General features: G+C 40.5%; 1 protein-coding gene and 1 pseudogene across 3 annotated transcripts in view; both read right to left on the reverse strand.

Moving 5' to 3' along the window:
- Positions 1-3,084: 3,084 nt before the first annotated feature.
- Positions 3,085-6,904, reverse strand: LOC112834133 (pygopus homolog 2 pseudogene; annotated as a pseudogene).
- Positions 6,905-11,967: 5,063 nt separating this feature from the next.
- Positions 11,968-14,398, reverse strand: part of DENND6A (DENN domain containing 6A) — a 55,555-nt gene continuing 53,124 nt past the window's right edge. For all 3 annotated transcript variants that reach the window (XM_025885142.2, XM_025885141.2, XM_073901410.1), the window contains one exon: positions 11,968-14,245. In XM_025885142.2, the coding sequence (XP_025740927.1) occupies positions 14,114-14,245 (132 nt within the window). In that variant the 3' untranslated portion in view covers positions 11,968-14,113. The remainder of the gene's footprint in view (positions 14,246-14,398) is intronic.

A 14,398-nucleotide genomic window follows, 5' to 3' on the forward strand; every position in this document is an offset into this window, starting at 1 on the left:
AAATTAAATAAATAAATAAATAAATAAATAAATAAATAAATAAATAATAATAAATAAATAAAAGAATACCTGACTATTTAAACAAAAATAACAACAATGTATCGTGGTATTTATAACTTATGCAAAATTAAAATTCATGAATGATAATATAAAGGCTGGAAGGAGAGAAACAAGTATATTACTGTAACATTCTTATTCTATACATGCAGTGGCATAATATCACTTGATGGTAGACCAATAAGTTAAAAATGTATACTGTAAACCGTAGAGAAACTACACTAAAATAATAAAACAAAGTTATAGCCAATAATCCCACAAAGGAGATAAAATGAGATCATAAAAATATTCCACTAATTCAAAAGAAGTCAGATAAAAAGGAAAAGGGGAATAAAGAGATTTAAAAAATAGAAAACAAATAGCAAGATAATAGATTCAAATCTAACCATATCAATAATCACATTAATTGTCAGTGGTAGAAGCACACCAATTAAAAGGCAAAATTTGTCAGATTGGATAAAAAAAAAGCAGCAACAGACTATATGTTATCTACAAAAAAGTATTTTAAATATAAAGATAACAAATAGGTTAAAAGTATGGTAAAGATACACCATGCTAACACTTGTCAAAAGAAAGCTGAAGTTCTATGAATATCAAACAAAGTGGATTTCAGAGCAAAGTATATTTAAAACTTGTAATTATAGTCAAAAGATTTCAGTAGACCTCTCTTAATAATTGATAGAATGAGTAGGCAGAAAATCAGCAAGGACATGAACAACACTATCAACAAACCTGACATTTATAAGACACTCCACCCAACAACAGCAAAATACACATTGTTCTCAAGCGTACCTGGAACATTTACCAAGATAAACTATATTCTGGGCCATAAAACAAATCTTAATAAATTTAAAAGGATTCAACACATACCAAGTATGTTCTGGGGCTACACTGAAATGAAATTAGAAATCAATAAAAAGATTTCTGGAAAATCTACAAATGTTTGGAAAGTAACTAACACTTCTAATTAACCCCATGGATCCATCTAAGAAATCAAAAAGGAAATTATAAGGTATTTTGAACTGAATGAAAATAAATATAGAATATATCAGCATTAATGGAATACTACTAAAGCAGTACTTAGGGGGAAACGTAAGCACTAAAAACCTACATTAGAGAAGAAGAAAGACCTCAGATCAATGACCTTAGCTTCTACCTTGAGAAACTAAAATAAAAAGCAAATTGAAACCAAAGTAAGCAGAAGAAAGGAAAGACAACAATAGGAATCAATGAAATGGAAAATGGAAAAATAGAGAAAATATAGCCAAAATCCAATTCTTTGAGAAGAAGGCCTCTATGAGGCCTGATACCTAAACCAAAGACATTACAAAGAAACCACAAACCAATACCCACCAATACCCAACACAAAAGCAAAAATTCCTTTGCAGGGGGTGGTCAAGTCATTTTATTAACCCAACTATACAAAAGACCCCTCCCCACCACCACCACATCTCTGCCACCCCTACTTTCTTCCAAAAAGTAGTGGAGTGAGAGGGAAAGAAGGATTGAGCAGAAGACCCCCTCCCCCAGGAGCCACTTACAAAAGGTGGAGATGGGGCCGGGGAAGACATCATAAAAATGGCAACAGAGGGACAACAGAACCACAAACATAATACAAAGCTGGGCAGGGGAAAGGGGAATACCAGGGGAGGGGCGAGATGGGGGCCAGGGAAGATGAGACTCCAGAAGAGAGAAGCCCAGAGGCCTCTCCCTTCTTTCTCACAGCCTCAAAAGCTGCAGGCTCCACCTGGACAGGCCAAAGAGTTCTACAGTATATTCATGGGTCTTCTCTTCACATGCTAGGGTCCTGAGAGAAGGGGGCAGGGACTGCTGGCTCCTCTCAGGGCCACACCCGTGCCTGCCTTCCCCACCCCACTGAGGAATGTGTGCATGAGCTACGAGAGGGAGAGGGGAAGGGGGGAGGGGGAGGGGGAGGGGGAGAGGGAGAGAGGGAGAGAGGGAAAGGGAGAGAGGGAGAGAGGGAGAGAGGGAGAGAGGGAGAGGGAGAGAGGGAGAGGAAGAGGGAACGCAGCAGTGCCGGGCTCCTACCGGGCTCCTAGATCACCGGGCCCAAGAAATAGACCAAAAGGTAGGGAAAGAGAAGCAAAACACATCCTGACACTCTGGAGTGCATTTCAGGACCATGGCAATGACAGTCCCCCCCCCCACCTCCACCGGCTGGGACAGGGATCCTTGTAACAGGATAAGGGCTCTGTGCTTTTTCAAACTTTCGTTCAATCCAGCCAGGGAGGCAGAGAAATACAGGTGCCCAAAGTTCTAGACCAGCACGGACGCTACTGTGCAAGAAACGGGCAAGGCGGGGAGGATGGTACAGAGTCCAGGTTCCAGGACAGGCTGAATTTCAAATATTCTGGTCTGTCAGACCGCATATCCCAATTTTGGGCAAAAATATGGTCATTAGGAGAAAAGCCCAAGAGAGGCTGAGAAAGGGCCAGTGGCTTTGGTATGAGGGACACATGTTCAGACAGTATCTCTTACCCATAGTCTTGAAGCCCCAAATCACCAAGAAACTGCCCCAGCCAAGAGCTCTCCTGCTTCTTCAAGCTATTTGGTTCTTTAAGGGGGTAGGACTTGGATAGGTCTTGGAGGAGTCAAGAGATGGGTAAGAAAAGGAAAAATTCCCCATTTATTCCCTAAAGCTGTCTCCTAAAGCCCATGAAAGGGAGACTACAAGGATGGGGTCCCAACTGCTCTGGCCAGAAACCTTTAGCATTTCACTCCAAAAACTAAGGCTGCAGCTGTGGGGCTAGAGAGGAGTGTTAGGCACAGGTGCTGGGGCGTCCATCTGCACAGAGGAGACCCCTGCCCTCCAGAACTTCCTCCAGCCTCTTTTCTCTTGCAGTAATACCCCTAGGCCTTCAGAGACTGGAGCCACCCCAATGCTTGGCAGGGTTTTGGTTTCTTTCTCTGCCCCCAGGAGCCACTGTGTTTCTGCCCCACAGGGATGGGAAGCCCCTGGAAACAAGGACCAAGAACCAGACTTGGAAACCATCACCCTCACCAGTGTCACCCATCGTTAGCAGCCGCCAGCTGCCCCACACCGTCATGGATGTACAGACTGGATCTCCTTGGTCTTGAGGCAGAGATCACAAGCCCAGACAGCGGAGGCCTCAGTGGTCAGCAGCCCACATGTGCTCTGTCATGCCTGTGCGCTCGTGGTGGAACCACTTTTGGCAGGAGGCCTCACACAGAATGGCATGCTGCTCATCATTCACCTCACTGCAACAGGCATCACACGGGTACACCAGGCCTGGGGGAGGCCAAGGCACTGAGCCCCTACCTGCCTGGCTGGGGGGTGCCAAGCTGTTGGCATCCACAGTTCCCCCACCCTACCTACTGCTATTTGGGGGGAAACTGGGCTGATTCCCATTAACAGCAGCAACTGTGGAGCATGAGTAAGACTCCTGGGGAAAAGCACTGTGGGCAGGTGGATTCAAGGGCTTTCCCCCATCCTCACCACCAGGGCCAGGAAAGCCAGGGTCTGGACCAGGGAAGAGACTTGGGTGGAGGGCAGGCTGGGGCACCCTTGACCAGGTCTCTGGAGGAGAGGGGCCAAAAGGTGCTCCTGGTTGCACAAAGCGTTGGGGGAGAAAGGGGGCAGCTCCCCTCTGGGAGGTTGTCCCATGGTGGGTGAGGTCATGGGGCCAATCCCCCTAATAGGCCTGGCATCATCTATCCACCAAGAGGGCTGAAGTTCTGACCCAGAGGCTGCTTGAAGGGCTGGGTAGGAAAGTTCATGTTGCCTGGGGGTAAGTAGCCAGGGCCCTGGGGAGGGGTGTTCATGTTGAAAGCAGGGCCCATAGGGTTGGGAGGGAAGGGGGGCGCTGTCAATGAAGAGGCCGGGGACTGCCTCCACCCTCAATGCCATAGCCTGGGGATACCTGGCCTGCCACGCCCCCTGTACACAGAAGCCTCCAAAGGGGACAGGACACCAAGGAATGGGGGGGCTGTGCCCCCCATCTTGGGGGCTCTGAAGTCATCAAAAGCTGCAGGCTCCACCTGGAGCCTGCACCAATCAAAACAGTTGGATGCAACCAGGTGATCCACCATGGGAGTCAGGCATGGTGCGAACTCCGTGCCCTGAGTATTTGACCCCCTTTGCTTCTTTTCTGGGCTCTTCATCTGCAGACCTGCCTTGCCCTGCTTCCTCCTGGTGCTAGGCAGAGCAGGGGGTGTATGGGGCAGCCACCTCCCTCCAGCTTGTCAGGTAGGGCTGGCGCTGAGGTGGCTGTGGGGGCAGGGGGCCAGGGTCAGTGTGATGGGGGACAGACTCATCCTCAGGGGGACCATCCCTGGGAGGGGGATCAAGGTACCCTCAAGGAGTGGCCATGCCAGGTGGTGAGGCCAGGTACCGAGCAGAGTGCCAGCCGCCCACCCCCAGGAGCAAAAATTCTAAACAAAATTTTAGCGAGTCAAATCCAAAACTGTATTAAAGGATGACACATCAAGACAAAGTGGGGTTAATCATAGGAATACAGTTGGTCTAACATTCAAAAGTCAATCAATGTTAACATACCAATCATATTCACAAACAAAAAAACCATATGATCATCTCAATAGATTCAGGAAAAGCATTTAACAAATTCAAAGCCCATGCCTGATTAAAAAAAAAAAAAACTCAGCAAACTGGGAATAGAAGAGGACTTCATCAACTTGATAGAGGACAGCTATAAAAAAAATCTACAGCTAATATCATACTTAATTATAAAAGGCTGAATGCTTTCCTTTAATATCAGGAACAAGACAGAGATGTCCACTCTCACCAATGCTATTCAACATTGTATTGGAGATTCTAGCCAGTGCCATAAGGCAAGAAATATAAATAAAAGCCATCTACTGGAAAAAAGTAAAGCAGTCCTTATTCAGAGATGGTATAATCTTCTAGATAAAAAATATGATGGGGGGACGCCTGGGTGGCTCAGTTGGTTAGGCATCTGCCTTCGGCTCAGGTCATGATCCCAGGGTCCTGGGATCGGGTCCCGTGTCGGGCTCCCTGCTCAGCGGGAAGCCTGCTTCTCCCTCTCCCACTCCCCCTGCTTGTGTTCCCTCCCTTGCTGTCTCTCTCTGTCAAATAAATAAATAAAATCTAAAAAAAAAAAAATGGAATCTACAAAAAAAATATACTAGAACTAGTAAATGAGTTTTTTTTTAAGTTTCTGGGATACAATATCAGTCTACAAAAGTCAACTATATATTAGGTATTTTGATCTACACTTTTGAATGAAAAACTGAAAATTGAATTTAAAAAATGACATAATTTATAACATCAAAAATAAGACAGGCTTAGGGATAAATCTGACAGAAGATGTGAAACATTTGTACCATGAAAACCACAAAATATTGCAGAGAGAAATTAAAAAGATATAAATAATGGAGAGATATATTTTGTTCATGGATCAGGGGGCAATATAATTAAGATGTCACTTCTCTCCCAATTTATCTATAAATTTAATACAAACCCAATCAAAATCCCAGGAAAAATTTGTCTAGAAATTCATAAACTTCTGCTTCTTCAAAAGATGCTGTTATGAAAATGAAAAGACAAGTCACAAACTAGGGGGAAACTGCAAACCATATATCCGAAAAAGAACTTGTATCAAGAATATAGAGAGAGGGGACACCGGGATGGCTTAGTCAGTTAAGCGTCTGACTCTTGGTTTCAGCTCAGGTCATGATCTCATGGGTCCTGAGATCAAGCCCCACAAGAGGGCTCCGCACTCAGCAGGGAGTCGGCTTGAAGATGCTCTCCCTCTGCCCCTCCCCCCACTTGTGTGTATGCTCTTTCAAATAATAAATCTTTTAAAAAATAATATATATAAAGAACTCTCAAAACTCAACCAGTAGAAATTAAACAACTCAATTTTTTAAAAGATTTTATTTATTTATTTGAGAGAGAGAGAGAGAATCTCAAGCAGATTCCCTACTGAGTGCAGAGCTGGACACAGGGCTCGATCCCAGGCCCTTGAGATCATGACCTGAGCTGAAGTCAGATGCTTAACTAACTGAGCCACCCAGGTGCCCCTTAAACAACTCAATTTTTAAAATGAGTGAAAGATTTTAGCAGACACTTTACCAAAAAAAAAAAAAATCCAAAAAAACCCCCAAAACCATATAGACAAGTAATAAACAAAAGAAAAGATATTCAATGTCACAGGTCATTAGAGAAATGCAAATTAAAACCCCAATGAGATAATACAAACCTATCAGAAAAGCTAAAAATAAAAAGGCTGACCATACCAAGTGCTGGGTAGGTGTACAGAAAATGGAACTCATACACAGCTGGTGGAAACAAATTAGTACAACCACTTTGGAAAAGTTTGGCAGTTTCTTAAAAAGTTGAACATTCACCTACAATATGATCCAGCAATCCTATTCATACAATTCCTAGGTATTTACCCCACAGGAAAGGATGTATATGTATATATATATACTTGTACATGAGTGTTCATAGCAGCTTTATTTGGAATAGCCAAAAGCTAGAAATGACCCAAATGTCCAACTACACGTGAGTGGATAAGACATTTTTGTTATGGCCATATAATAGAATACTACTCAGCAAAAAAAGTAATGAACTATTGATACACACAACATGAATGAATCTCAAAACAATCATGCTGAGTGAAAGAAGTTAGACCCCTCTCTGCACTGCTGGAGCCCCTCACTCCCTGGAAATGTACATGGGTACCAAATTTGTCTCCATGCCCTCACTAGTCAGGAGCACCTCTCAGCTGCTGAGCTGACCACTTTTTGCAGCAGTGCTAAAACAACCAGAGACACTGCCAATGAGAGCCTCAGGAGCTGGGCAGCCTCACTTACCCCTAGCCATAACTTCCAAACCAGTGCCCTTTCAAATAGTAGCTAAATTCATTAGGGCTGTGGCTGTCACAGCAGGATGGGTGGCTCTGGGGCTGGGCTTGGGACTGTGTTTGGAAGCCTCATCACTGGTTATGCCAGGAACTTTTCTTTGAAGCAACAGCTCTTCTCCTATGCCATTCTGGGCTTTTCCCTCTCAGAGGTCATGGGCCTCTTTTGCCTGATGGTAGCCTTTTCCATCCTCTTCACCATGTTAAGGAGCCCTCTCCACCGTTTATGGTTCTTTCTCCCATGTCTCATCTGCTTTGTATAGTCTTTTTCCTATATATCACCAGGCAGGCTGGGGAAAGCGGTTGGCTCAGGGTTTGACAGAGGGAAGACAAATAAATACTATATTAATAAGATGTTAAGAAAGAAAAAAAAAGTCAGATCAAAAAAGGTACATCCGCAAATCAATGTGATACATTAATATAAGAAATAACAAGAACCATATGATCCTCTCAATAGATGCAGAAAAAGCATTTGACAAAGTACATCCTTTCTTTATTAAAACTCTTTAGCGTATAGGGATAGAGGGTACATATCTTAATATTATAAAAGCCATCTATGAAAAACCCACAGTGAATATCATTCTCAATGGGGAAAAACTGAGAGCTTTCCCCCTAAGGTTAGGAACATGGCAGGGATGTCCACCATCACCACTGCTATTCAACAAAGTACTAGAAGTCCTAGCCACAGCAATGAGACAACAAAAAGAAATAAACGGCATCCGAATCAGCAAAGAAGAAGTCAAACTCTCACTCTTTGCAGATGATAGGATACTTTATGTGAAAAACCCAAAAGACTCCACCCCAAAACTGCTAGAACTCATACAGGAATTCAGTAAAGTGGCAGGATATAAAATCAATGCACAGAAATCAGTGGCATTCTTATACACCACCAACAAGACAAAAGAAAGAGAAATTAAGGAGTCGATCCCATTTACAATTGCACCCAAAACCATAAGATACCTAGGAATAAATCTAACCAAAGAGGCAAAGAATCTGTACTCAAAAAACTATAAAATACTCATGAAACTGAGGAAGACACAAAAAAATGGAAAAATGTCCCATGCTCTTAGATTGGAAGAATATTATAAAAATGTCTTTGCTACCTAGAGCAATCTACACATTTAATGCAATCCCTATCAAAATACCATCCACTTTTGGGCGCCTGGGTGGCTCAGTTGGTTAAGCAACTGCCTTCGGCTCAGGTCATGATCCTGGAGTCCCTGGATCGAGTCCCACATTGGGCTCCCTGCTCGGCGGGGAGTCTGCTTCTCCCTCTGACCCTCCCCCCTCTCATGTGCTCTCTCTCTCATTCTCTCTCTCTCAAATAAATAAAATCTTTAAAAAAAAAATACCATCCACTTTTTCAAAGAAATGGAACAAATAATCCTAAAATTTGTATGGAACCAGAAAAGACCCCGAATAGCCAGAGGAATGTTGAAAACAAAAAGCAAAGCTGGTGGCATCACAATTCTGGACTTCCAGCTCTATTACAAAGCTGTCATCATCAAGACAGTATGGTAATGGCACAAAAACAGACACACAGATCAATAGAACAGAATAGAGAGCCCAGAAATGGATGCTCAACTCTATGGTCAACTAATCTTCGACAAAGCAGGAAAGAATGTCCAATGGAAAAAAGACAGTCTCTTCTGTTGAAGAAATGGTGTTGGGAAAATTGGACAGCCACATGCAGAAGAATGAAACTGGACCATTTCCTTACACCGCACACAAAAATAGACTCAAAATGGTTGACAGACCTAAATGTGAGACAGGAATCCATCAAAATCCTAGAGGAGAACACAGGCAGCAGCTTTATTTGGAATAGCCAAAAGCTAGAAATGACCCAAATGTCACATCTCACCATCAGCCGCAGCAACTTCTTCCTAGAAACATCCCCAAAGACAAGGGAAGCAAGGGCAAAAATGAACTATTGGGACTTCATCAAGATTAAAAGCTTTTGCACAGCAAAGGAAACAGTCCACAAAACCAAAAGACCACTGACAGAATGGGAGAAAATATTTGCAAATGACATATCAGATAAAGGGCTAGCATCCAAAATCTAACTTATCAAACTCAACACCCAAAGAACAAATAATCCAATCAAGAAATGGGCAGAAGACATGAACAGACATTTTTCCAAAGAAGACATCCAAATGGCCAACAGACACATGAAAAAGTGCTCAACATCACTTGGCATCAGGGAAATCCAAATCAAAACCTCAGTGAGATACCACTTCACACCAGTCAGAATGGCTAAAATTAACAAGTCAGGAAACGACAGATGTTGGTGAGGATGCGGAGAAAGGGGAACCCTCCTACACTGTTGGTGGGAATGCAAGCTGGTGCAACCACTCTGGAAAACAGTATGGAGGTTCCTCAAAATGTTGAAAATAGAGCTACCCTACGACCCAGCAATTGCACTACTGGGTATTTACCCCAAAGATACAAATGAGTGATCCAAAGGGGTACATGCACCCCAATGTTTATAGCAGCAATGTCCACAATAGCCCAACTATGGAAAGAGCCAAGATGTCCATCAACAGATGAATGGATAATGAAGATGTGGTGTATATATATATAATGGAATATTATGCAGCCATCAAAAAAACCCAAAATCTTGCCATTTGCAACGACGTGGATGGAACTAGAGGGTATTATGCTAAGCGAAATAAGTCAATCAGAGAAAGACATGTATCATATGACCTCACTGATATGAGGAATTCTTAATCTCAGGAAACAAACAGGGTTGCTGGAGTGGTGGGGGGTGGGAGGGATGGGGTGGCTGGGTGATAAGACATTGGGGAGGGTATGTGCTATAGTGAGTGCTGTGAATTGTGTAAGACTGTTGAATCACAGACCTGTACCTCTGAAACAAATAATACATTTTAGGTTAAAAAAAAAAAGAAGATAGTAGGAAGGGAAAAATGAAGGGGCGGAATCGGAGGGGGAGACAAACCATGAGAGATTATGGACTCTGAGAAACAAACTGAGGGTTCTAGAGGGGAGGGGGGTGGGGGGACGGGTTAGCCTGGTGATGGGTATTAAAGAGGGCACGTTCTGTGTGGAGCACTGGGTGTTATGTGCAAACAATGAATCATGGAACACTACATCAAAAACTAATGATGTAATGTATGGTGATTAACGTAACATAATAAAATAAAATTTAAAAAAATATATGAAATCTTGCCATTTGCAACAACATGGATGGAACTAGAGGGTATTAGGCTAAGCAAAAATAAGTCAATCAGAGAAAGACAATTATATGATCTCACTCATACGTGGAATTTAAGAAACAAAACAGGATCATAAGGGAAGAGAGGAAAAAATAAAGCAAGATGAAATCAGAGGAAGACAAACCATAAGAGACTCTTAACTCCAGGAAACAAACTGAGGGTTGCTGGAGGGAAGGTGGGTGGGGGATGGGGTAACTGGGTAATGGGCATTAAGGAGGATGTGTGATGTAATGAGCACTGCATGTTATATGCAACTGATGAATCACTGAACTCTACCCCTGAAACCAATAATACACTATATGTTAATTAATTGAATTTAAATAAAACAAAAAGATAGCCAGTAATATCAGTTAAAACACCATCAACAGATACTAAAATCAGTAGATCAAGGAATCAAGATATAAATATGTTTAGAATTATTAGAACGAGGGGCACCTGGGTGGGTCAGTCGTTAAGCGTCTGCCTTGGGCTCAGGGCATGATCCCAGAGTCCTGGGATCGAGCCCCGCGTCAGGCTCCCTGCTCAGGAGAAAGCCTGCTTCTCTCTCTCCCACTCTCCCTGCTTGTGTTCCCTCTCTTACTGTGTCTCCCTGTGTCAAATAAATAAAATCTTTAAAAAGAAAGAGAATTATCAGAACGAACTAAAATAGGAAGAATTAAAAACTTCATCTTTGGAGTATGTAGTTTTGTATTGAAAGACAGCATATGAAATTATTTTTGCTTTTTATGATAGAACTTTTTGTACTTGTTGCTTCAACTCTTGCTGTTTTGATACAAACACATATTTTTAAAATGAAAGTTACAATTACTTAGAAAAATATAAATGCAAAATACACAGCTCAAAGCAGTATATTATGACAATTGTTCAAGTCCTAGCTCTACCTTTAGCAGTCACATAACAGTCAAGATTTTTGACAATTCTGTTCTCAGTTTTCTTACTGTGAAATAGGAATGGAAAAGTGCATGCCTGGGGTGCCTGGGTGGCTCAATTGGTTAAGCATCCAACTCTTGATTTCAGCTCAGGTCATGATCTCAGGGTTGTGACATTGAGCCCCACATCAGGCTCTCTCCCCCTCTCCCTTTGCACTCCTACCCCCGCTCTTATGTGTGCTCTCTCAAAAAAAAAAAAAAAATAAGATAAAATTTTTAAAAAGTGCATGCCTTTTAATAGTAATATTGTAAGGATGAAGTCATATATGTAATTACTGCATAGCATATTGAACTGTATTGTAACAACATAATAGAAACTACTTATTGTTTTGTCCTGAAAAAATAAAAATAAATGAACTAAGTTTTGAGCAAATGAAAACAAAAGGACAGATTTTAATAGGATCTCTTTTAAATGTACTGAAATATCTTATAGTACACTTTTAAGGATATTGCCCAGTAATTTCAAAAAGTAGTAACAGCCAATATATTTTATTATCAACAAATAAATTAAAATCCAAAGGATAGTATCACATGCTTTAAAAAAGGGAGATGAAATAAAAGTAATTTGATATTTTAAAAAAGGTTAAAAAAGTAGTAAATAATGGGGAATCCAACAAGAGCTACCTACATTATTAAGCTAAAATTTTTTCATCAGAACATTTCAGATGTGAAGTGAAATCACTTCATTGATCTGTTATTACACCAGACTGCTGTTCACTTGTTCATAGTAAACAGAAGGTTTTCATTTGAATTTTTAAAAAATAAGTTGGGAAGTAAAAGGAATCTCATAATGCACAAGTTTCATTTATTATGCATTTTCTCAAGCATTCCAACCTTACTGAGAAATAACACAAGACATCCAAGTGCTTTAAAATCCAAGGCCTTTAATTCATTTTTCAGTAATGACCATAAATGCCTTCACAAAACTTCTTTTTCACGAAAACAGAAGGCACTAGGCATTACATAACACCCTGAAAGCAGTGATTCCCTCTGATGCTGGTGGAGATAAACATTAAACGGCAGGTTTTAGGTCTTAATGTCCCCTCAAAAAAAAAAAAAGGACAACACTGAAAATCACACAAAAAATTGTTACGTCTTTCTCAAATTCCCAATGCAATTTTAAGTTAATTTTACACGTACATAATTTGAAATTAATAGGTAAACCAGTTAAGTATGATATGGTTTTCAACATGTGTTAGGTTTTAGTTAAATACAGTAAATAGGAAGATACTGTTATTATGCTACTTGGCATCCTTTGTTACTCTTTAGCTGTGCAAAATAAACTTGAAATGATACCTCCTGTAGTGGTATAATTTTTAAAAGATCCTTGATATGACACTAACAACTTTCAAATTCTGGTCACAAACTGCATATAAATTGTAAGATTATTAAAATACCCCTTTTTGAAAAATAATAAGATGACCATTTATACCTAAATAAGGTTTCCCAGAAAGATATGAAATACTTTAGCGTATAAAAGTAGTTGCCCCTTTTCCATAAGGACAATGTTGTTTCACAAAATAACTCATATGATCCAAGGCAAATGATTTCTTTCAAATGCCATATTCTCTCTATGACTTTGAGGTATGCTTCAAGAGACTATATCCATGAGAAAAGGGCACATTTAGGTATAAGACCACAGTTACAAACACAAAGAGGCTTTCTGGGTCAGGAGTGCCCTTAAGAATTGCATTAACAGAAAACAAGAGACAGCTTCTGAAGCCATTTCTTTTACAAACACATACAACTAAATTTGGTTGCTGAGAGGGTAATTCAAGACACATCTGTTTACATATGTGCTATGTCATGTGTGGCTATTTTAAATAGTGGCTTCTGGAGGACACTCCTATTCAAACACAAACCAAGCAACCTTATTCTACCAAACCACAATCTTCTATTTTTGGCAAGGTAGTATTGTTCAAACAAAACAGAAAAAACAAAACAATGACAACAACAAAAACCTATCTATAACAGTGATTTAGGCAAAAGTCCCCATGTCTAACAACAGTAGGGAAAATGTTCTGAGAAATATTAATTTGGGGGGAAAAGACCCTACCAAACAAATAATGCTGAAAACTAATCTTATAATCACTTACATGACTATAACATAAAACGTTTATGAATGCCTTTGAAATGAGAATAGTTCAGTTTAAAAAATAGCTGATTATGAGGTTTACAATTAGAATGTCTCTAAAAAACATCCAAGCTAATTAACTTAAACAGGTTCAACTAGTAAATGGTAAGAAGAAATAAACTCTTCCATAATTAATATTAGATTCTTTCTTGCCTTTGGAGAAACAGGTAAGATTAAACTTGAAATGATATAGAATATAATGAAATGAAACCTACATGACAACTAAAAAAAAAAAAAAAACAAAAAAAAAAAACCACACCAGGGCACTACTAATAAACATCATGGGAGGCAAGAAAGGTATCTTTAAGCAGTGATTACTCAGAAGAATGCCTTATAAAATTGCGTATCATAATCAAGTTAAGAAAAAGCTTCAAGACTAGCAGCTGAGCTTTTTGAAACATATAGGACAACAGAAGGCACTACAAAAGCATCAATTACTTCTAACTACCATCGGACAGATCAGTCTTCTTCTTCTTAAGAAGCTAGCCAGTGTGAATGTTATTTTTATATCCCCCTGAGTTTTAACATGATTGGGCAGAGCAGCACCAATTTAAAAAAATATCTGCAATGCCAGCATTGCAGTTTGGAATCACTTACACTGATGGCCCCACAGGTCTCCCGTAAGAGCACTTTAGAACATGATTAAAAATATAGAAATGCCTTTCGGTGTTTCAGTATTAAAGTGGAACCACCACAGATAGCCATTTTTAAAAATAATGCACTAAAAAGGTCTGTTTAGTCAGTATAGTCTTTCCATCCTGTAGCTAGCATTCACGGCTATTTTCCACGCTGAGACATCTCCTTTGTGCGTTGGGCTGAAATGTCAGTATGCTTCACGGTGCACAATCCTTTCTGGCTGGAAAATCCTAGCAAATGTCATGTCATGCCCGTTTTGAGCAGTATGCCTTGTAGGTCCTCTGGCAATGCTAAGATAATTGCATCTATGTGTGTCCGTAACTTTTCCATAGTGTCAGGTTTCACAGGTAAATGCTCTCGATCAGCCTGCAACTACAGAAGGAACATTTGGAAGCATTTAAATTACCCTGAGTCTGTATTAACACATTATATTCTCTAAATGAACAATTTTAATGCTCTAATGATTTGGAAAATTCAAACTTACACTAGAATTTAGAGGAACTGTAAAAAAGCAAACAACATGCC

Source organism: Callorhinus ursinus, unplaced genomic scaffold (assembly GCF_003265705.2).
Source record: "Callorhinus ursinus isolate GAN/ISIS: 27379988/994484 unplaced genomic scaffold, GSC_fseal_2.0 scaffold15, whole genome shotgun sequence".
Taxonomy (NCBI): Eukaryota; Metazoa; Chordata; class Mammalia; order Carnivora; family Otariidae; genus Callorhinus; species Callorhinus ursinus.